Raw genomic sequence first — 24349 nt, forward strand, 5'->3', positions numbered from 1 at the left:
GAGCCTGTTCGCAGGCTTGGCCTAACGGTGAGTGGTTTGACTCCAGATCAAAAGGTCTGGGTTCCATCGCTGGCCGGGGTAAAGAGCACTGGTACTCACTCCTAAGATTACATTGAAGCCGTGTTCAAGTTGGTTCTTAATATAGTCATACCTACAAACTTCAGGGGAGAAAGCATACAACGTGTCATCTTTAGTTACACCTGGCGAGAACTGAGTCCCATCTGCAAAATAAAAATAAAAATGCCTTAATTTATGCCACCTCTTTTGAAGCGCTATTCAAAATAAAGAAAACAATCCAGTCAAGCTAAGGGCCTAGAAGTCATACAGGTAGCTGTTGATATGGTGTGGCTAAAAGATATTGAACGTGCAAAATAGCAAACTGTACCTGTTCCGTTAATCATATTTGCATATTTGTCACTCCACCAAGATAAATGACTGCAAATTAAGAGGAAAAATGTTTAAGCCTTAAACCATTACAAACCAGAAATATAAATGAGGTACTAACTTCAGGTTGCGGCTAGTGTTGCAAAGAATTTTGAGCAAACTTCATCCTGATTTCTTTTTTGACAGAAAGAATCGCATTAAGGGAACCAGGACTACGAACACAAAATTACAGCTTCTACTGGAGGCTAACAGTACAATTAAATCCCAAATCGTACTCCCTGGGAGAAGAGAAGCGATAACTCTTCTTCTTGAAGTATTAGAAGATTTCCGAAATTAATCCCAGGACTTCCGAAAATTTCCGAAGACAAATCGAAGTCTTCCCAAGATTTCCGAATTCAGTGACCCAAAGACTTCTGAAGATTTTTGAAGTTGATATGAATAGTTCCAAAGTTGAGCCGAAATCTCCCAAATATTTATGAAGTTGGTATGAAGTTGGCCCAAAGATTTACCAATGTTTCCAAATTTTACCGAATCGAATCTGAAGACGAATCGAGGAGTTATAAAGCTAATACCGTTCCGAATAGCCAAGATTCATAGAAATAAAACTATTTGTACTCAAAGTTGTGCGTTATATATACTTAATATCGTCTCCTTAAAACATGAATACCTGCATAGTCTCATAATCCGTACTGGGAGAACGGTAAACAAAAACTCTCAGGTGTTTACTGAAAACAGTATTATAGCATCAAAGTAACACAAAACTTTTAAAAATAGACGAGTAACCAGAGTAAGACATTGTAAAATATTAAAATGCGATCTCTGGTTAAAAATAATATGATTAAAAACGAGCTTTCGACTACCAGTCTGTAGTCTTTGAACAGGTCTTTGAACTGTCAAAGACTACAGACTGGTAGTCAAAAGCTTGTTTTTAATCATATTATTTTTAACCAGAGATCGCATTTTAATATTTCATAACACAAAACTGTTAATCAGAATACTTACGGTTCTTCTCTCCACATTGTATATTGTTCAAGCTTGCTTATATCAGTTCTTCCAGTGTTAACAGCACTAATGCCGTAATATGTGTTATTGTACTGAAACAAAAATCATATGGTTTGAGCCTTAATCAGAACACTGACTTTTAGTTGATTATAAAATAGCTTGCATTGCAGTCCCGTGGCTTGCATGATTAACACTAAATAAATATAAATAAGTTTTTTTATTGTTAATAATAAATACATTCAAAAATATAGTACAGGTCAGTTTCAATATTGTAAGAAACATTTTTCTCTCACAACTTTCAAAAAACCAAATTATGGAAAACTATAACGATTCATGGCTAAAAAAGAGAATCTAGAATAAATAAAGACGGTCTCTTTCTGATTGAGGTCTGTATTGTATGCTACAGATAAACTTGAAATAAATAATACTGTAGCCTGCGAATACAGCCGCCTCTCATTCCCGTCCCGCAACGAAGAGCGAATGAGAGGCGGCTGTATTCGTTGCGGGATGCGAATGAGAGGCTGTATTCGCAGGCTAATAATACTGATGTTGAATTATGGCCTGGGAAAACACGTGGATCCAGGTGTTAAAATATGTAACACAAAAACAGGGTTAGCAGGATGTTTTGTTTGTTTTTTAAGCCAGAGATCGTTTTCAAAATTTTATAATATGTTTTATCCTGGCTGCGGTCCTTCAATATTTTCATGTTTTGTTATATCTCTTACTCCGAAGAAAAGGTTGATTCAAGTCAAGCACGTGAAGGCTGCTTCCATACTTGAGAATACAGCCGATATAATCCTGATTTTTTTAGATAAAAATCCTAACCCTATTATAAAAGCTAACCACAAGCAACCCAAGCTAAAGTAGGCTAACTGGAGTGCTACATGTACTGGTTAGCTACTGGTTAGCTAGGCTAACCAAACACTTCTTAGGCTAACCAGAGTGCAATTCAAGATGACTGGAGTGCTAGTTAGGCTAACCGCAGTGCTGCTTAGTATTCACTACACGAACTGAGTGTCACGTGGTAAAAATATGTCATGAGGTGTCTTGCTATTGTCTCATGGCATCAACTGAGTGCTAAAACCATAGTTAGTCCCTTGCATTTGAACAATCACTGTACAATACTACCTAAGGGACCCCTAACCCCTAGATATAAAAAACCATGGCTCAACAAATCTCACAGATAAATCTTTTCAAACTACCGTGCAAGCAAAAGATTAAAAAAAATATATCACAAGTTAGGCCATCCCAATAAAATATTTCGTTTTCCATCGCCCGACCGACCCATTTTTTTTTCAAAAAGTAAAAAAAAAAAAAAAAAATTGCAGATTCACTAGTCAAAGAAGCAAGTACTGTAATTTACAAGCACACGATCTTGTTTTAACAACAACAATTGACATTATGATGTCATTGCCTTTAATTTTGAATAAAGAAAGAATAACGGAAATATAACGAACGAAATAGCCACCTTTTCGCATTCGTAACCCGAGGCTTTCCTCCTATAAGCGTTCCATCTTTTTTTTTTTTTTTTTTTTTGCCCGACCGACCGACCACCATCACAAGAGACGAAGCAATGGGAAACGAAACATTTTATTGGGATGGCCTTAACAACACCATTGCTGCATTTTTCAATAACACGTGAACTTCGCTCAATCAATTAACAGGACCTCTTTAGAAACAGGCGTTCACTTGTCAACAGATTCAAATTAATGCCATGGGCAGTGATTGGTAGATTTTAATCCATTTTGGTTCTTCTTCCAAGGCTCACTGACTTTCGACAAGTCACCCTGGTGTCGTCATTAGACATAGACATCATTTAATTTTACCACAAAGAGCTTAGGAGCCGTAGATCGTTAAAACGCTCTCGTGAAATAAAATGGTTTAAAAATTACAAAGAAAAAGACGTTTTACAAAGGTAAAAAGTGTATATAATATGTACAAAATTTTGATTGTGGTATGAATAAATAGAAATCTATATAAATATAACTTTTGTCATTGACTGTTAATTGTCATTGACAGTAGTGAAAAATGCAATCAAAAGAATAACATGCACTGTATGAATGCATGCTGTACATTCATTACCTTTTTTCTTAATTGACTGACATCCCTTAAAGTGCCTATGAAATGAAAACCAAGTTCAATTCATATGAAAGGCCTTTCAAAATGAAGAAATCTGGTGTTTTCCTTTTCCTGATATCTTTTCTCGTTCCAGAGATATGAATTCAACTTGGTTTTCATTTCATAGGCACTTAAATCTCAATTGAGATATCAGGACATTCCCAAACTTGAATCAGCTAGCTATACATGTTTTTTTTTTTTTTTTTTTTTTTAAATAAAAATAAAATAAAACTTTATTCAACACTCATAAACACTCATTTTATACATGTACATTCATCTCAATTTTTTTGCTATTTTAAAGTGAACACCATTTTCCCTTTGAACTGTGGACCAGTCTGTTGTTAGGGGGAAATGAGGCTAAGTGTGTGCTTCTCCCAGATTCAACAGAGTAGCAGAAATTGAACCTTGGATTAGTTTTGTTTTAAAATTATGAAATTTTGCACTACTCTTGATTGCTATTAGGATTTCATTACTACAGTTGCATCTCAAAATATATTATTATGTTTTTGTTGTACGCAGTTAGAGTTGCACTCGAAGTAGGATTTTGCTGAATTGCATAGAAAATTATTGACAGAATTAATATTTTTAAATTAAATATTATTTTAATTATTTCACTCACCTGCAATTGAATGAAGTCCATCATTCCTTCACGGCCTGGACAAGTAAATGGCCATGGCCATTTACTGGCTTTAATTAAAAACGAAAGAAATGGATCTGTATATCCCCAGAGGATATCAAAAACTGACTTTCTTTGAAACAGTTGAACTTTCATTGCACTGGCTTCAATTTTGAGTCCAACAAAACAGGCTTTATGTGCCTCGTTATACTTGGTATTTTTCAACCATAAAGCCACGGTCTGCGAAAATGATAAAGAAAGGTTAATACTACGCTTATCAGTTGAGGGTAACAAAGGAAGTTTTGTGCCTCAGTTTTAAGGTCAAGCTAGTTTCCATTGGAAACATGTCAGCAGCCCCGTTCAAGCGAAAATTGAATCACTGAAAAGTGTGTCAGACTGCTGACAGCAAATAGCATGAGGTGTTTCCAATGGAAAGTAGCTCTGTTGCCCCTGATAACAGCTGAGTTTCAAGGTAAAACTTGGGCACAAAACTTCCCTTGTTGCATACTTGACTGATAAATGTAGTAAGTACGTTGATAAAACAGACAGCTCTTGATCTGCACAGATGCCAACCTCTGATATCTGTGTTTCAATTTTTCTGACTCACTTTTATAATAAATGGCACTCTCCATATGGCCAAATTATACTTCAGTCCTATCCAACAGTTGTGTGACACTAAGGGGGTTCCTTCTCAACTACAGATCCAGAGCACATGCCTAGGAATTGCTCAAGACTGTATTTTGTTGCAAGTGATTTTGGGTCCGGATAATCTGCGAGCCAGCAAGCCATGCGAGCCATTTCAGTTAGCCTAAATGGCACATTGGTTAGCCTAAATAGCACTTCGGTTAGCCTATTAATAGCGCTCAGACTGGTTAGCCTACAGTTAGCTTAGGTAGCTTGCGGTTAGCCTTTTATTGGGATTAGGGATTTCTGGCTCGCATGGCTCGCGAGTCATGCGAGCCATGCAAGCCCTTCAGGTTAGCCTAAATAACACATTGGTTAGCCTACATATCACTCCTGTTAACCTAAATAGTACTCTAGTTAGCCTACATTTAGTTTAGGTAGCTTGCAGTTAGCCTTTTATTGGGATTTGGGATTTCTGGCTCGCATGGCTTGCTGGCTCGTATATTATCCTAACTTGTGATTTTGAAGTGTTAGAAACTGTAACATTTAAATGGTGAATTACATTTAGGGGAATACCCGCTGTGAAAAAATACTACTGCGCACATAACTCAGTAGACAGTGCTAGTATCAAACGGCAGCGTGTAATTAGATTTTAAAATCCCTAAAAGTCAGAGGAAAGAGGATAATTTTTTTATATTTTTGACAACTCAGAGACAACATTATAGATTCATTATCCTTTGTATGCAATTGCCATTTACAAAGAAAATGGAAACACTACTGACAAAAGTTTGAAAATACTATGGATGTGCTCACAAAAACCAAATGTAGCATTAAGCAAGTCCACATTCTTTACAAGAACTGCTAAGCACATTTTAAAGTGTTTGGGCTAGAAGGTTTTCGTGGAAGTGCATTTGGAAGAGTAGATGTGGTATGTTACTTTCAAGTGGTAAAATTAATACACTATCCATGTCATCTGGATCCCAATTAATCAACCCAGACAAAAATGTGGTAGGGCTGTAGCCCTACCAGCCCCTCCCCTCGACGGTCCCTGCTTTATCTATTGGCAATTGAAATTTTCAGATCTATATACATTTTGAGTTTTAGGGTTTTTTTTTTTCAATTCTGGTGGCATGACTTGTCAAATATGGCCATGATTTGAAACTTTTGAAGGACTGCGGCTTGAATGGAATAAACCTGTACAAAAAGCTTATCTGTGGGAGGTCTGGTTTCCAAAATCGGATGGTTAGAACCTTTTTTAGCAACAAATGCCCTCGGACGTACAATGCCACCCCCCCCCCCCACCCCATAAGTTTTTTTTAAAATTTAAAAAAAAGGATTTACTCTACAATGCTGGAAATTTCAGTAGCTGTTCATCCATCCCTTGTGGAAATTTTGATGTGTCAACCATGTGTCCATGATATTTGATGTTACCATGGCAATGTCATAATTACAAGTGGGTCTTTCCAAAAGTTTATTTTCCTTTATTTTCTTTATTTTTTTTTCCTTTATTTTCTTCCAGTTTTTTTAAATAGAGTTGCACAATTTGTTTATTTTTACATTCCATAAGTATTCTGGCTTGATTTTGCGTCAATTTCCGTTATTTTGTGATTTCTAAGATGTCATCTTGTAGAGTTAGCTACAGGCTAAATTCTTTTCAGTGTAAAATAACTTTGCTGTTCCTTAATAAAAAAAACTTGAGGGAGGGGTTCTATCCACCCCCCTTGTACGATGGTGGGGGTATGAATTTGCTTGTACGTCCGAGGGTTAATATAATATATAAATTATTTAGACTACATGACTGCATGTTCATGAAAATTTACAGGAAACAGTGTTATTTGTAAGGTTTCAGTCTGGCTGAAAGTTTGCTTTGTTTCTTACCAGTAATGGAATGTTAACAGTGACAAAAGTGTCATTCCTATCATCGCAGCCAGCACAAGACGTCTCAGGATCAAACACGTATGTTCTGTTTGGCATGAACGTTACAATGCTTTTATCACTGGTCCAGTTGAGCACCTCATTTGATCTGATTTCTCTGCAAAACAGATGCAAAAAGTCTAACCCTTTTAATACCTAAAGAGATGGTTTAAATGATTTCTTTTTTTTTTCTAAATTTGTGGCAAATGCTATTATTGCCAGTCAGACAAATTAAGGTTTTAAAGTTATAACTTATTGCATTTCAGATCTACCAAAGAAACTGACTTATAATAATTGTGTATGACAATCACCAAAACACAGTTATAGAAACAATGTAGCAGACTGTTGAAACTGTTTGGAAAGTCTGGAACAAACATGTGCAAATTTTGTATCTCCTAATAAGTTGATGGCTGCACCAAAACTTAGTATAAATTTTTTTGCAACTCCTTCTTGAAGTCTTAATGTCTTTAAAAAGGCTTACAAAGTCTCCCAACTCTGGTTCACAAAATAGACATTAGTCTCTTGGCAACAAACTTTACTCTCATAGTACCTCTCTCCACCCAGGTGTATAAAATAATGGGAACCCATGAAATAATGCTGGGGGTGGATAGGGGCGCCCTGCGATGGACTAGCATCCCATCCAAGGAGGGAGTAGAAATTTTCCTAGCTGCTTTAATAAAGCCTTAATGCTATCAAAACTGGGATAAGCTCCATCAGTATGGCAGGCCTTCTGATAGGGTGCAGCAAAAAAGCAGAAACTATGCGGCATTTTTAGGGCAGATTATGCGGCAAGAAAGTACTATTATGCGGCAAATTATGTGATTTTAACTAAGCGATTTAAATATCTGTATTAGAATGAAATAGATATTTTCACCTCATTTGCGTGTACACTACATGATGTAGTAAACCATTGAAGACTTTTGGTGAAATAATATATGAAGTGTGACAAGATACTGCTGACTGAGGTTATGAAGGCGCACGTGTTAACGCACGGTGTCGAACGATCGAAAAATCTACAAGTTTTTTTACTTCATGGAAGGATTAAAACATTCTAAATTCAGCGATTGTGTCTTGTAAACTTCAGTACAAACAAGAAAGCAAAGATAGAAAGCAAATTTATTTGACTGTGTGAATGTTGTTATGGCTAAGTTGAAACTGAAAAAGGAAGCAATGTTGTACTTTTGGAAACCACATCAGAGTTTTTCCAAGGTTTTTTTTACAGGTAAACCACCTTGAAACAACATTTTAAGAAATTATCTTAGAACTTAGTTAAAGCGAGTGTTTCCTTTATCTTTGCTCAAATTGTGCGATTTAGTACGAATTACCGTAGAGTTCTGGTTATAAGCCCTGGGCTTATACAACTTCGTAAGGGGTTTGGGGTGGGCTTATAAACGGAGGGGCTTATATCCGGGAGAGAAGAGCCACGGGAGTGTTGATCAAAATATGTTTCTAAGTTAAAAACACATCATAAAGCAGCATTTAGCCTTGTTCACTATTGTCATCCGGCAGAGGGGGCCGGGGCTTATATCAGGGGGGGCTTATAATCGGATGCATTTTTTTGTTTCCAGGTAGATGGGCCTGTAACAGGGCTTAAGGGACCATTACAGTATCTCGTTGCCAAGCTACGCGGTTGCCACGCAAGTGCAATTTTATTTCCGGTTTTCTTGCATTCGTGATTCAGCTTAGCGGCAAAATTTTACGCGAGTTTAGTTCCCTTTCGGCTAGAAACATATTCCAATGACGGAAATTTGTTCTGCAGTAAAAGCAAACTGGGTAAATTGAAATAAAAAAAAAGTTTGTCATACTAAATGATTGCAAAACATATACGAAGCCTGAAGCAAGTATCCAAAACCGCCGAAATATTTTTTAAAGTAGTGCCGATGCTTAGAAAACATGCGAATGTGCGGTGCTACTGTATTTTCATCAGTTTCCCCTTCAGCTCACTGAAGAAATCTGTGAATGCTACTGGCAAAAATTAAAGCACTGTCACTAAACGAAGCTCAGAAAAAAAAAAAACAGCGATTCATTTCGTTCGCGAAACAAAGGTAAGATAATTTTTACGCAGTTACCGCAGAAATATAGGAATGAACTCGATTTATCTGCCGTAAATTGCTTGCAGAAACTGCTGATTATGATTCGTACAGCAGTCTAACCACAGGACAAATTCAGTAAGGTACAAAACTGCGAAAACTAAACTATATAAAACACCTGCAGCTGTATGAAAACATTTCAGCTTACAAACGTTAACTATTTAATATTCAACTGAACTATGAATTGTAGCTTCCTTGACAAAACATAACTTAACTTAATTACGCTGTTTACGCTAATTCGCAAATTACAAGCCGAAAATAAAGAAACTCACACTAAACTCTTTTAATACTTACGACTGCCTTTGTTTACATTTGTCTTAGCCTCTACATGTTAGTTGAGCGACAGTAAACGTTGTTAAAGCTGTCCGAATACAAGCAAGAAGTTAAGTTTGCCGTGTCGAAAAATTATAGTTTTTGAAGCGTACGTGAGCGGGGGAAAAGCTAATTTAGTGCAGAAATGTCAATTACGATGATTTCAACCCATCAGTCACCGTATAATTTTACTTCCGGTACGGACAAAAATGCGAGTTTTTCTCGGAAGGAAAAAAACGTACCTTCTGTTTTTTGCAGTAAATCGAAAGAAAATACATTTTTCTTTAAACGTAAGCATGCGTTATTGGAAAATCAAAACAACATTAAAGTTGTGTTTAAAAACGTGGTCAAAAGAACACATTTTCTTTACTTATTTTTCAAGTTTTTGTGCTAATGGAAAACACATGCTTACATTTTTTAAGATAAACTTACTGATTGACATAATACTACAATCTATGAATGAGACCGTAAGTTTCTTGCGTAAAACTCAGTTTTTTGTTCTGGGTCACGTGACATTTAATAGATGTTCACCGATGACGTCATCAACTGACTTGCAGTCGCACTCTAAAACTCCTGTCTAAATTTGGTTAAATAAAAGCAAAGATATACCAAGTTACAGCCAATTGAAATCTCCCTAGCAACGGCCCCAAAAGATACTGTAATGGGCCCTTAACAGGAATTTTACGGTATGAGATTTTTTATGAATTATGCAAAAGTTGCGATTTGAGATCAATTATAAGTGCGAAATCGCAACATCGCATAATATCAGAAGCCCTGGTATGGGCCACTTGGCTCAAGGCTAATCCCTTCCTTCAGGGTTATAGGCAGTTTTTTGCGTGGGTGGGTGTGACTGCCAGACGTGTAAGCGACTAGTGGGGTCCGTGGGTATATTATTATCCCCCAGGAAAGTGTAAAAAATAAAAATATTTCAGTCCACAATTTGCACATGGCAAGTGTCATTTTAACCCTCACTTCCAGATAAGGCATACTTTGTGGTAAGGGGAGGTGCCGATATACCCATCACACCCTCCCTACCTGCAGCCCTGGTCTTGCTGTCTCTCAACGGACAACCTGATTCCCCACTCCTATTCTTTGTTCGCTGATAAACTTTCTGTGCATTACAAGTCACAAGTGTAGCAGCCACATGTATACGGTTAAAAAATGGATGTACCTGTATGAATATGGTCCCATCTGTTTCACAGTAGGAACTGCAGTTCCTGCAAATACTTCTTCTGGATTTACCAAGTGGAACACAAAGTACTGCATGTAAACAGGAATGGTGGTATTTACCCATTCTTTGTAAACTAACCCACCAGGTTTTAATTCAACATTCTGAAATGAAAATGAGAGTTTCTCAGTTAGTAAGCACCACTGCATCTACAGTACATAACATATTTATTTAACAACTGCTGTGAAGGCATCTGGCATCTTGTCAGTACAAGACTACCATATATGTCACAGCATGCTCGACATGTCTTATTGCGAGTTCGGAGTTTCCCTAATGGTCGCGGGTCGCGGGTTTTAAATAAGTCGCGGGTTTTGAAAAAGTCGCGGGTTTTGAAAAAAGTCGCGTGTTTTTAAAAAGTTGTGAGTTTTCAATAGAATGCATTAATTTCTCAGTAGAATTCATTCAAACAAATTTAAACCGGTTGCAAAGACGCCGGTTTTTAAATGATCGCGTTTTCTTAGGAACTAAGTTACGAAGTAAGACAATCAAATTGCGAACTTCGGAACAAACTTCCCAAACTTTGCCGACTGAACTTCCGAACTTCCCAAGTTTGCAAGTTGAGGAAGAACGAGACACGTTACAAAGTGGTGGCAGAAATATTTCAGCGATTCTAGCTGCTCGAGTTTCAAAATAGTTGTTTGAACAAGCACGGCGTCGGTATCAACGTTCTGACCCACAGTAAGTATAAGGATTACATATACCGTCCGTTGCATCACGTCCTGAAAAAAAAACAGGTTCAAATTAGGTATCAAATATTGCATGATTTGCAATCAAGCTTTTAAGTTTGAAAACAACGTTGCGCGCGAGCGATCATGAAGTTGAACCAAAGTATTCATGATTGAACGCGTACGGTTGATAAATATATTTTACTAGTATTCTGTGGCAAAAACTCTTTAAAATATTTTTAACTGGCGCAGATTTTAAAAACCCTTCTGTAGTTATGTTGACAGAAATGGTTTTGCTTCGCTAAACCATTGGAAGAAAACACGTACCATAAAAATAGAATTGAGCCGTAAACGTGTCGCGACTTTTAATTCAAATTTGTCTGACTCTCTCGCATTTGTATAAAATTAATTTTACGTGTTGATCGGTAAAGCCGTCCAATTTCATTCGGTTTACAAACGCAGAAGACTTGACATTGAAGTTAAAGCCTGCTGTATATAAAAAGTTAAATTTGACCAAATTTCAGCCTACGTAAACTTGAATTTATTTATCGGCAGATCGCTCATGCGAAACGAAATTTGTTTGAATGAATTTTACTGAGAAATAAATGGTTTCTATCGAAAACTTGCAACTTTTTAAAAACACGCGACTTTTTTCAAAACCCGCGACTTTTTCAAAACCCGCGACTTATTTAAAACCCGCGACAGGCGACTTGAAACCCGCGACCCGCGACCATTAGGGAATCTCTTATTACTAAGTAATTATTACCTATTGTTCTAATGTACTGTTTAAACACTCCGATCTAATTTTAAAAGAAATTTATGGAGACTGGACAGAATAATTTATATTTAAACTTAATATTAAAAGGACTGGCGCGGTTTACATATGCTCATTTATCACAAAAATTACATGAACATGTTGAAGTCAAAGTTCAAATTTCAGTTTTTCGCATCATAAACATGAAAATATAGACTTCAAATTTTCCACCAAAGATTTGCTTTGAAAGGCCGGACAAAAAAATGCAAAGTACTTTCATATGCAAAGGATCAGACAGCTATGTTTATTTCTTCTCTGAAAACTGTTTTTTGACTACACTGTACACATGTATATGTTGTGGTTCAATTGTACATTTGTTTTAAAATTTTTCAGTTTAATTTTTATTTTTCATTGTCTTATGTTCATTATCATAATCTGAAACAAAGGGAAATAAAAATCAAACTGGTTTGAAAAATTTTAAACCAAAGAAAAAAATAAACCACAACATATATGTGAAGTTTGAACTTTGAGAAAGAGAATCAAATCTTTCCTATTAAAACCTTGCATGCAATCATGTTATCTTCATATAAGGTAAAACGAAAGAAATGCTTGCCTGATCAACTTTGTCCTTGATAACGTTAGACAACACACCGCCAACACTGAGCACCAAGCCAGCCACAAGAAGAAGCACGCCGGAGAAAGCAAAAGCTATGATCAAAACTTTTCTGCTACAACAACCACAAGGTTTCGAAGGCATGGCTGAAATGATCCGCTGAAATGATCAAAATATCTCCGGGTGGGTATTGGTACCAGCGATGGCACTGATGGAGTTACGAAAGAAGATGTTTATGATTCAAGGCTGCAGCTTTTTGTAATCCTGCGATGTGCAATAATCTCGTGACATATCAATGTTTTCAGCCCCGGCCTGACCCAACCGGAACTGGATGAAATTTGGACTTCACATGATTTTAGTCACGTGATATGATTAGCACCCATTGACGGTCAGCGGTCTAAACAAAATGGCGGATGGAACGACGGGAGTTCTGTTCGCTCGCAAAGAAGCTTTAAGTCAACTCGAAACCGCTCTTGAAAAGTTTCCACCGTTGCTAGATAGAGCGTTTGTTAGCTGCGAAAGTGAAGACAAAGTTTCAAATGGAAAAACATCCGAATTCCGCATATTGCAGTGGAATGTTCTGGCGGACGGTACGTAAAAACATGTATAAAATTGTTTATAGCTTTACAAGGATAAATTAAGCTAAAATGTAAAGGATGTGTTGCTTTCCACTTACACATTAGCCTGTTCCAGGCGTTCGGTTAGTTGGGAAGCGCAAAAAACGGCGAGCGAAAAAAAAAATAAGGGGGAGGTAGGCGGGGAGGAGGGCGAGCGAGAGAACGCCGACTTCTAGACCTCCGACAGGGCCCGGGTAACATGAGCGCAGACATTGAAGCTTGTGGTTTTCAGTTGTCAGTTTCAATCAGATTTCTGACAGATTTCCCCGTAAATATGATTTTTCAAGTTCTTCCACGTTGGGAAATGCATTTTATCGTCTGCGTTTCAATGTCTGCACTCGGAGTCTTCTGCAAGCGAATTCGCCGAATTGTCAGTCCGCCCTTCAACGTGTTGCAGGTTTTGTCAAAAAATGTTAAGTGCTAGGGGAACAAGGTACCGAGAGTTTCTTTATTTAATTCGGTTTTAAACAAAGATTTAGTTGGGTTTTCTGGAGCCGAGAGTTGGCCGGTGTTGGCCGACCTCGCAAGTTCTTTTGGACGTGAACTGAATCCCAACCCACGTTTTCCTGAAATTTGCTGTTTAACCTGGGCAAGAACACTTGCAAGAACTCATGCCAGCGTTCAAAAATTATTCTCGGGGATTGTCGAAAGAGAAACGTCTTAAAAGCGGCAAGTGAATGCAAGATCGCCGACGGGAGAAACTCCCTCCGCGAAGCGTTCACACACTTCAGGAAATGAATCTACAAGTACATCAACCACAAAAAGTACCTTATTGTTACTTATTTTCGCGGGACTTAATTTTCGCGATTTTCACGATTTTTTGGAAATCGCGAAATTAAAGACCCGCGAAATTTAATTCTAAACGATTTCTATTGTATTTTTATGCTAATTACGTATTTTTGGCCAAATCGCGAAAATTAAGTCTCGCGAAATATTCCTGTTCCATTTTCACGAAATTAAGTGCTCGCGAAAATAAGTAACAATAAGGTAGATCGCGGCGCTGCTTGGCTCTGGGTGAAAGCTATTTTGGACCAGATTGATTTAGCAATGAATATTGACGTGGAACAAACTGATATCAAGATGAGTTTTACCGCTACTGTTTACAAATATTTTCGAGGCCGTTTGAATTCGCCCGGAATTTTCTCGTTGCTGTTTTACGCTTTTCAGTTTCTGAATGTTTTAGCTTATGTTGTTTTGATTGTCTGCTGGCTGAAGCCTGTTTGAATTCCTGGCTGAGAGTTTCGAGGAATAAATAGCAATTTGTCAATAATACAAGCATTTACAAATTTATCTTTTTGACGGACCGCATTCGACTTCACTTGTAACGTGTTGTTTTAATATTTATTTTAAAACTAGATAATGCTTTATCGCATGTATATTTATTTTAGCGAAGCTTAGGTTATTGTATTTACTGAAAAGCAATTATCGTTGAAACTGTGTCATTTTGATTTGTTGAAATATATCAGACTTTTTCCAAAACCGGTTGGAAGTATACCGAAAAGCTTCTCCTTCATATACCAAATCCCTTATACTCTCTTGACCAAACAAGAGAAAACTCTCTTGACCAAATTAAACAGTCTTCCTGTTCTTTGCGAAGACTTTCAACCAGAAAATCCTTCAGTGCGTTGATTACTGCTGAGTTGAACTCTGCGTGACCGTCACTCGCCGCAGCCATATCTCATTTCACTTCAAGATGAAGGACGCTTGAGTGTTGACAAAAGGTGTCAAAATTGACCAATTAGAGGGTATACCAGAATCTGGTATACCGGAACTAGCTTTTGTTAAAAATGCTCACAGGCGTTCTCTCGCCCCCTCACCTTAGTCCCCTCCCCATTTTTTTTGCCGTTTCTTGCGCCGCTTCCCAACTAACCGAACGCCTGGAACAGGCTACTTACACATGTGATACGTTATAGCAGTGATATTTGACCTGGGTTTAAAATCCAAACGCTCGTTGAGTATCAAATTTCTCAAGGACCGAAGAAGTATTTATAAATAACGCTTACATGTACATGTATGATATGCACCTGCAAGTACCCTGCTGATAACCTTTTGGCGTAACTAAGTCAAATTAACTACAAAATCCGGAATGGTTTTAAGCTTAAAAATTGGGAAAGATTTCCGCAGAGCACCCTACATTAATTATGCATACAAATATTCCATATAATCCTTCACACACGAACGGCAGTCATGAACAGAACGAGAGTTACAAAATTGTATGCATAAATGTAGGGTACTCTGCGGAAATCTTGTGCAAAACTTTCCATATGAAAATGAGTTTGACTTACTTTATTATAGGAAATTAACGCGTCACGAAATTAACGCGAATTTAAAACTTTCGCGTTAATTTAAGTTGCGTTAATTTTTGTTAACGTTAATTTCCGCGCCGTTAATTAAGTAGAGCGTTGATTTCCATGACGTTAATTTCCATTATTTTGGCCCCAATTTTTCGTTACAGTCCAGATGTTCTTGACTCCAAGGAAAAAGCATAATTTTATCTGCCACTATCACTGATACTTTGAAGAACGCTCAAAGTAGTCCAAAGTGGGAAAAGTACCATGAACATTGTTTTCGTTTAAGATTACACGCCTACAAGTGTTGAAATAAACTTGTTCCTGTTGTGTACGTCATGTTAATTTCCTTCATTTTGAAATGTTACCCCCTCTTTCGCGTTAATTTCCTTTGTTGGGAAGTAATTTTTCCTTCAATTCGCGTTAATTTAAGTCGCGTTAATTTCAAATACCTTAATTTACACAAGCGTTAATTTCCTATAATAAGGTATATCAAAATAAAAATGCTGGTATAGCTCATTCTCAGATAAATGATTTGCACTAAGACTTGTTTAAACAGGGAGGCAAAAGGAAATTGGGAAATCGCTTAATCTTGTGGCAGTCTTATAATTATTGAGGTGCATAATCATGCAGTCACTTATTAAGTGTAATGCCAGCCCTCATACATGTGGACAAACCTGCCATGGTTCATCCAGATGGATTAAGGGTCTCTAATATAAAAAAAAAAACCTTTAAAACAAGTTATACCAGTAAGAGTAAGATAAATTTACCCTTTACATAATGTTTCTCCCTCGGCAAACACATTTGTTAAAATGTAGTGTATACATGTTACTATGCCGTAACTTCCCCAAGTTATTTCTGAATAAATGATTACTCTCTGTATTGTATGACACAAGGACCAATAAATTGTGAGGTTATGGTAGTCTTTCAGAACAAAGTCAAATTAGACAAAAAGAGAGCTTTTCATCACATTTTCAAACACTGAGAAGAAAGCTAAAAAAATTATAAAGTGCACAGCAAAGTACTTTTGACAATTTTTTCGACTCTTTTTGCTTGTTTACAAGCAAAAAGAAGGAGAATAGCGTTTACTGGGCTAAAATCTGAACCGGAAGGGATTGCATTCTTGTTAACTCTCAAGGGACTGTTTTAATTTCTCAAGGGAATACTTTCCGCTGTGGGTGATCTAAGCGCGTGACTTGTAAAGTGTCACTCTATAGTTGTGCTTCAGCACTTCCGTTCTTGTAGAAAAAACGTGACTTGTCAAATTTACAAACATTATATAAGAATCAAACACGTGAGTAGCCCAAATCTTACGTCACATAACCAATTAAGAATGTAAGGGGGTCAGCGCTCGAATGCAGCGAAGTTTAAAACGATTAAGAACGCAATTTTTACTAGTACAAGTCTTTAGGCGCTAATATTAATTTAACCTAAAATCACATAGCGAAAACACTGAATGACCGCTTGGACATGTCCAAGCTATTAAAAACTACCACTACGTCAGACCCATGTCACGCGATCTCCCGCTTGTAGCTATAAATAATCATTCACCTATTTTCAGTTTGAATACTCTGCGCTCTGTTTGTGTGAAATATTTATTGTTGTGTTACTCAAGCGTTTGGCTCGGAGCGAGTACAAGTCGTACAATTTACCCGGAACGTGTTAAATATTGCAAAACAACGACTTATTTTCTGGATATCCCAATTTTTGTTTTGAGTTTACGATATTTTGAGAATCGAAACGTTATCGAAACGTAAGTTGCAAGCTCTTTAATTTAACCTAAAATCACATAGCGAAAACAAAGACCGCTTGGACATGTCCAAGCTATTTAAAACTACCACTACGTCAGACCCATGTCACGCGATCTCTCGCTTGTAGCTATAAATAATCATTCACCTATTTTCAGTTTGAATACTCTGCGCTCTGTTTGTGTGAAATATTTATTGTTGTGTTACTCAAGCGTTTGGCTCGGAGCGAGTACAAGTCGTACAATTTACCCGGAACGTGTTAAATTTTCTGGATATCCCAATTTTTGCTTTGAGTTTACGGTATTTTGAGAATCGTTATCGAATCGTTATCGAAACGTTATCGAAACGTAAGTTGCAAGCTCTTTAATTTAACCTAAAATCACATAGCGAAAACAAAGACCGCTTGGACATGTCCAAGCTATTTAAAACTACCACTACGTCAGACCCATGTCACGCGATCTCTCGCTTGTAGCTATAAATAATCATTCACCTATTTTCAGTTTGAATACTCTGCGCTCTGTTTGTGTGAAATATTTATTGTTGTGTTACTCAAGCATTTGGCTCGGAGCGAGTACAAGTCGTACAATTTACCCGGAACGTGTTAAATATTGCAAAACAACGACTTATTTTCTGGATATCCCAATTTTTGTTTTAAGTTTACGGTATTTTGAGAATCGAAACGTTATCGAAACGTAAGTTGCAAGCTCAGCAAGAATGTGTCAAAGCACGGGATACACGTCATCGCGCCAGGGGAATTACCAAAAGCTTGTCGGAAGACGCTAAACGGAGAAACACAATGGGATAGCCCTTATAGTCTACTCTTTATTTTGGCGTGATTTGGCTTTCTTTTAAATGAACTGGTTTGGGTTATTTTATTGAACATTCGAAACAAAATAAATATTTGCATGCGTAAGCAGGCATTTTTCCGGCTAGGCATGTGGTTTTAAAAAGCAAAAGATGACGTGGTAAAGGAAATTCATGTCACGTTCACTCCGTGACTAACGCAAACACGACTTGTGTGTTTCTCAAGTGACTGCTTTTCTAAAGATTTTACTGTGCGGCGCCGTGCCTTTTAAATAATTTAGCCAAAGCACTGAAAGAGGTCAGGAGGTCAAACATTACCCGCACGAACACACTAAAACGTTGCTAATAGTTAACCAAAGGGAACTCATTCCGTGACAATTGATTATTTCTGCTGAGTTGCACAATTTAGAATTGCAACATCATCTAGCAAAGCGCACTATTACTAAAAATAGATTTCGCCACATGATACCCCCCCTCCCCCCCCCCCCCCCCCCTGCGTGAGTCGGACAACAATTTTAGTTTTGGCAAAGGCTTTGTATGGAGGGGACGCATTCTTGACAAGAAAAAAAGGGCGAGAAAGGCACAATTTGAGGTCGAGATTCTCGAAAGGCTCGAAAAATGATAGATTTCAAACATTTTTGCTTTAGTAAGTGAAAAACAGATTGAAGGTATCCAAAAAATGGCCCAAAATTGAATTTATTAGTCGAAGATCCGGTAATGACACCTTGATTTCCACGGCGGATAGCGAATTACTATCGAATTATATATAATTGCGAAGGATAGCACTTGTATGTTTGCTTCATTTAGGCACCGGAAAGATCGTCGGTTGCAAGAAGTTCAGAATTCTTCCCGAATTTGACGGCACTGATCGCCGGCCATCCGATCTGTTTCGACACATGATAGATAGAGGGCGAAAATATTATGCTATTCAAACGCCTTTCTAATGGAATTGACGGCGGGTTTGATTTAAATAAAGCTATTATTTATCCCCATTACTATTACAGACTGAAGCTACAGCTGCCGAGCTCGAACAGTGTATATTAAATAGTATCTGCCGTAACCTGCGATCAGGCGCCCTCCGCCGCGAAAAAAAAGAAAGCCTGATCGCAGGTTGTATCTGCCGCGAAATTGACCTCTTTAAATATTCGGGTCAGGCAAGGGGACCGATCGGACGAGCGTTTCTTTGTGTAATTTTGTGGTGGCATAAATCTGAGGTTAGCTCTGTTGTGTTGCAAAATGTGCCACTAAGAACAGTGTAAACGTTTTGCATTTCTCATAAAAATAAATGTTTTCTTTCAGCAAATTCCGGCAGCAAATCGGGCCTTTATAATCCATTCAATAACTGAGAGTAAAACATTTTACACATTTATTGAATAATCGCTCTGTTTGACAAACCTTTTGTTTCAAACCACGATTTGAGCTTTCTACGTTGCACAGGTAAGGCTTTCCGAAGTCCGAGCCAATCTGGCCATGGTTTTGTGAAACAATCGCTAAATATGCCTCCAAAGTGCCCGCCAACCATACATTGCTCTTACAGAGCGGTTTGTTTGTCCGAATTTTGACTCACACCGGGGGTCAAATTCTGTGACGTCATTAGTGCGCTTCGCTAATTGCAACATCATTAAATGTGTTAAGTGATATTTATAAGCGTTTTTGTAGCCTGTTGTGAAATTACTTCCGGTGGAAGCAGTAAACGTTAAACGTTTCTTCCGTTCAGAAGTTAATGCATCGCCATTAGAAAAATAAACAGCAACTGTTTTGCTGGAAATGTAGTCGTTAGAAATGGGATGTGTAGCCGTAAGGTAAAGAATAACGAGGAGAAGCGGCTTTTGGTAATATCCAAACGAAAATTTACTTTTCAATGTCGGGTTAAGATTGCGTGACGAGACAAAAGGTAACTCTGTCGTGCGTAACCTAACCTGCGATCAGGCGTTATTTTTCTGCATTAAGCCGAGTAGAAATCTTTCTAACTCGAAAGGAAACAACTATTTCGATTAAACATGTTGAAGGCAAACGTCAAAGTTTACCTTTTTTAACCAAGCCAAAGTATATGAGTCGCAAAGCACCCAGCCGTCGCGACTGACAAATACAGCATTTACTCCGCGAAAATAAAAAAATGCTTGAACTGAAAGACGTTTGAATTCTTCCATGATATGTTCGAACAACAATGCCCAGGATAAACCTTCTACTCATACTAACTTCATGCAAAAAAAGTCGATATCTCGAAGAGATCTTTGATTGAAGTGTTTGGAAATGTGACGAAACACGTTTTCAAGTGTTTGATATATCTTTCCAATCAAAATTCAAACTACAGAGAAATAAATATCAGAAAAATCTATGGTAATTAAGGTCACATATCCAAACCACTGTCACAGTTCTTATTTCAGGTGTCCAATTTGGGCACCTGCATGATTGTGTGTCAATTATGCAACAAAAAGGCGCATACAGAACCAATTAAAATTGAAGAATTTTTTATCCTTGTCGATACATGTATTTATCACTTACAAAGGGCTTAAACAACCACTACAAACCCTAGCTTACTGCATTGGCCATTCCGAAGTTAAGCAGGGAACTCAGGGGCGAAATTCAAATTTTACGTAATCGATAATCTGACACCAGCACATGAAAGATCACTGTGAGATTGGTCATTTGACCAAGTTTGATGCTTTCAGGATGAACAGAAACAAAGTTATGGACCTTGAAACATCGTTCAAAATCCATACATAAACGTCTCTAGTTGTGAGCCAGCGTCCCCCAAACCAAATAATTTTGAACCATGTTTCAACAATCTTTGACAAACGTAGTTGACACATTGACTTCGCTCTGCTGTTTTTATGACAAATTTACCACTAGTTTTTAAATTTATGACTATCTGCTAAAATAATATGATAATGTGTCGACATTTTTGTCAATGATTGAAGGTCCATGACGTTTTCTCTGTTCATCCTAATAGCATCAAACTTGATCAAATGGCCAATCTCAGCGTGATCTTCGACTTCATGTAGTTTTTTGGGATGTTTGATGGTATTGTTTGACCACTCACTGCCGGAAAGAAGTTTTCAATGATTACATGTTTATCCTTTCAGCTTTAAGCACCTCAAGCCCAACTGAAAATTTCATCAAGTGTCCACCAAATGCTCTTCAGTGGTCTGAGAGAAAACTGCGATCACTTCAAGGAGTTCTTACATATGATCCAGATATCATAGCACTGGAAGAAGTAGATCATTTTGAAGATTATTATTTGCCATCACTTAAAAAACTTGGTTATGAAGGATTGTTTGTAGCTAAGAAGGACTCGCCATGTCTCAAGTTCCCAAACAACTCAGGCCCTGATGGCTGTGCGCTGTTTTACGACAATGAGAGATTTTCCCTTGTGAACCATAAAGATGTGCAACTTAAGGATTCTAACGGGGTCTCAACAAATCAAGTTGCATTGATAGCAAACCTATTTGACAAAGTCCAAGGCAGGACTCTTTGTTGTGCTGTAACTCATTTGAAATCCAAAGAGGGCTATGAAGATTTGCGGCACGGCCAAGGAACTGAACTTTTGAAATCTGTTTCAGAGTGCCTCACTGATGACAAATCAGTATTGGTGTGTGGGGACTTCAATGCCGAGCCAACAGAGCCAGTGTGTCAACTAATGAAGGAAAACCAATACTTATGCATGCGAAATGCTTATGTTACTGCGACAGGAGGCAATCCGGAATTTACAACATGGAAGATTCGCCCTGACAAAGAAGTTCAGCACACCATAGACTATGTCTGGCACACAGAGAACCTTAGCGTCACAGGATGCTTAAAAGTTCCTGAGAATGACTGTGTAACTGATGGCCGTCTTCCTGGTCTGCAGTATCCATCTGATCATGTTTCTTTAGTGTTTGACTTCTGCTGGGGATAAAATATCATAATTTGCAGTTTTTAAATTGAACTGATGGGGGATTGGGTTTTAGGGAATTTTTTTAAAGTAAAACCGGTGAGCAGCACGTCTGCGAACTACTTGAGTTGTAAAACTTTTTTTATTTTCTCCTACGCGTTTCGTGTGACTAGCGCACACTTCTTCAGGGAGTTTAACAATACAATCAAGTATACTCTGTATATATACCTAGATACAATTCTGCATTTCGCAAAAAACAGCACCTACGCATATGCGTATACAAACCGCTAAGTAATGCGTCTAGGAAACAGGCGGAAAAATATTAAATGTGTGACATATTTTGAGGGTGACATAACTATTTGGGGCCCACAGTTTTAGCTAAAACTGTGGGCCCCAAATAGTTCGCAGACGTGCTGCTCACTGGTTTTACTTTAAAAAAATTTAGAACCATGACTCCATTACTTGACAGGACTATCAAGCTAATAGTGACAATCGGTACTTAAAATACAACTTGTAAGATCCAACTTACCAGAGGTTTAGAACCATTACTCCATAAGCTTCGGGCAAAAAAGTTTCGGACAAATTTTTGGTCGTTTTTAAGTACATTTCAGACTTTCTCTCTTGAAATTTTCAACTTAATCCTCTGAGCGTCTTTTTCTATTGAAGAAGAGCAAAAACACCATCTATTTCGTCCCCATGGCTTTGTATCATGAAACTACGTTAAAGCTGGCCGACATGCAAGACTGATTGATCATGAACACGGCAGCGAAACAAAAACCTTGTGAACCCAGTCATCCAGTTTAATGGCAGATAATTAAATGGCATATACTGAAACCCGAAACGAAACGGTTAGCTTTCACTCCGGTTTGCTTGCAGTTACTTCCACTCCGGTTTGCTTGCGGTTAGCTTTCACTCCGGTTTGCTTGCAGTTAGCTTTTATTTGTTGGTTTGGTTTCATTTCAGGTTTTTACATGCCTAATTAAACTACATTTGTTGAGTTGGTTATCGGAATCCTGTTGTATATTCAGGAGTTTAACTTTGCCATAATGTTTACTTTTCTAACTATACATCATGTATATGCTCTAAAATGCTGGGTACGTTTTATTCGAACGGAAAAAAAATTTCGAACACTTTTTTGTCCAAAAGTTTATCTGCCCCGGGGAACACTTTTTTTGTTAAAGTATGCACAAAAATTCGGAACCAACCACTCAGTGTGTCATCCGTTGCTAATATGTGTGTACAATATTATTGATAGTGTGGCAATAGTAACAGTTTTTTTTTTCTTTTTAAAAAGAACAAAAATTAATGACCTTATGAAATATTCAAGGGTTACCAACAGACTGAATTATAGTATTACACTGAAAGTTGTTGAATTGCACATATAACAAAAAGCAACAAAAAGACTTTTTTAAGTTTGCTTTTTTAGTCTATATTAAGAAGTCAATTTCCCGACTATTTTCAAAATGGCGTACCATTCCACAATAGAATTATGCATTGTATAGCAGCAGGCATGAATAAACTACCAAGTGCATACAGACATTAGGTTTATTTTTCTTACTGCAATGGATACATATATTTAGAGTAACGATAAGTGTAGAAACTAGAGCGGTTTTCACTTGAGTGTCGAAAGTAAATTGCGTTTGCTTTGGTTTTGAATTACTACGCTCAGTGATTGGCTTAAAAATCTCGCGCCACTTTCTCAGCCAATCAGAACTAAAACCAAAACCAATCGTGACTCGCTCGCGCACGATTTCCCGCGCTTTGCGCTGGCTACATGTGATTGGTTCACTGGATTGTCCGTGTCTTTTGTGATTGGCCAAAGTAATTACATTGGTTTTGGTTTTACGACACTCAATTGAAAACTGCTCTAAGCAAACGAGGAAGGTCAAGAAGCTAGACTCCGCTGCGGGGTGTTGAGACTCTTAGAAATAAAAATTTAACGAAAATTCCAGTTGGAGCTCTCCAAGATTTCAAAATACCTTGAATGTGCTCAAAGTTTGCCCAATTTCTTTACTCTTGAAATTCACACGAACCTTTTTTTTTTGTGAGTGTGTTTTTTTGTTTGTTTGTTTTTTCGTTTGTTTCTTTTTTTTTTTTTTTCAACTGTTTAGTGGAGAACAAATAACGCTCCAAATGAGTTTGTACCCCACAAGACCGGTTTTACAGGTTTCGTGAGTTTCTTTTTTCTTCCTGACCACGCGAAAGATTTAAAACCTGTGGAAAGTCAGGATGTTGGGAAAAGAAAGCGTAAGATTACAAATCTATTATGGGACATTTTAGTGTGTTTTATCGCTGCACATTTTTACTCGTCATTTCTATTTTGACTCTGCCGACGGGCTCGCCAAAATACCGCAAACCTTGAAAAAATATGTACCAATATCAAACACTAAAACGTCTAATATTGTACACTTAATGACTGTTACCGAGGGAAACAGTTAATTTTGTTTCTCGAGTAGCCGAGGGATCATTGAGACTCGAGAAAAAAAAATAACTGGTTTTCCGAGGGATCAGTCATTTAGTGTTTTGTTAATATATATCAAGACGAAGACTTAGAAAAATGGCGCTCGTCGGTCAACATTCGCGGGTAACTTAACAAATTGACATCAGTCAATTACGGATGCCTATTACGGAGGGAGTTTTGTGACTCTTAGCAAGTCCAACCATACAATAGGGAGGAACCTGCGGAGCTTGCACGCCG

General features: G+C 37.7%; 2 protein-coding genes and 1 pseudogene across 3 annotated transcripts in view; 1 reads left to right on the forward strand and 2 right to left on the reverse strand.

Annotated features, from left to right (window-relative positions):
• LOC144655651 (uncharacterized) overlaps positions 1-24349 on the reverse strand; it is a 97525-nt pseudogene that overhangs the window by 15055 nt on the left and 58121 nt on the right. The gene's annotated exons all lie outside the window — the stretch shown is intronic.
• LOC144654069 (lysosome membrane protein 2-like) lies at positions 22-12652 on the reverse strand. The gene is made up of 7 exons (XM_078514179.1): positions 12321-12652; positions 10232-10392; positions 6623-6776; positions 4124-4360; positions 1387-1478; positions 386-435; positions 22-221 (listed from the first exon to the last, which is right to left on the reverse strand). Exons 1-7 carry the CDS (start codon positions 12462-12464, stop codon positions 22-24), a joined length of 1038 nt encoding a protein of 345 aa, XP_078370305.1. The 5' UTR covers positions 12465-12652.
• Positions 12648-23190, forward strand: LOC144655691 (nocturnin-like). The gene is made up of 2 exons (XM_078515990.1): positions 12648-12910; positions 20864-23190. The coding sequence occupies exons 1-2, from the start codon at positions 12727-12729 to the stop codon at positions 21673-21675; spliced, it is 996 nt and encodes a 331-aa protein (XP_078372116.1). The 5' UTR covers positions 12648-12726; the 3' UTR covers positions 21676-23190.

The sequence above is a fragment of the Oculina patagonica genome, chromosome 5 (assembly GCF_052425735.1).
Source record: "Oculina patagonica isolate OP01 chromosome 5, crgOcupat, whole genome shotgun sequence".
NCBI classification, from domain to species: domain Eukaryota; kingdom Metazoa; phylum Cnidaria; class Anthozoa; order Scleractinia; family Oculinidae; genus Oculina; species Oculina patagonica.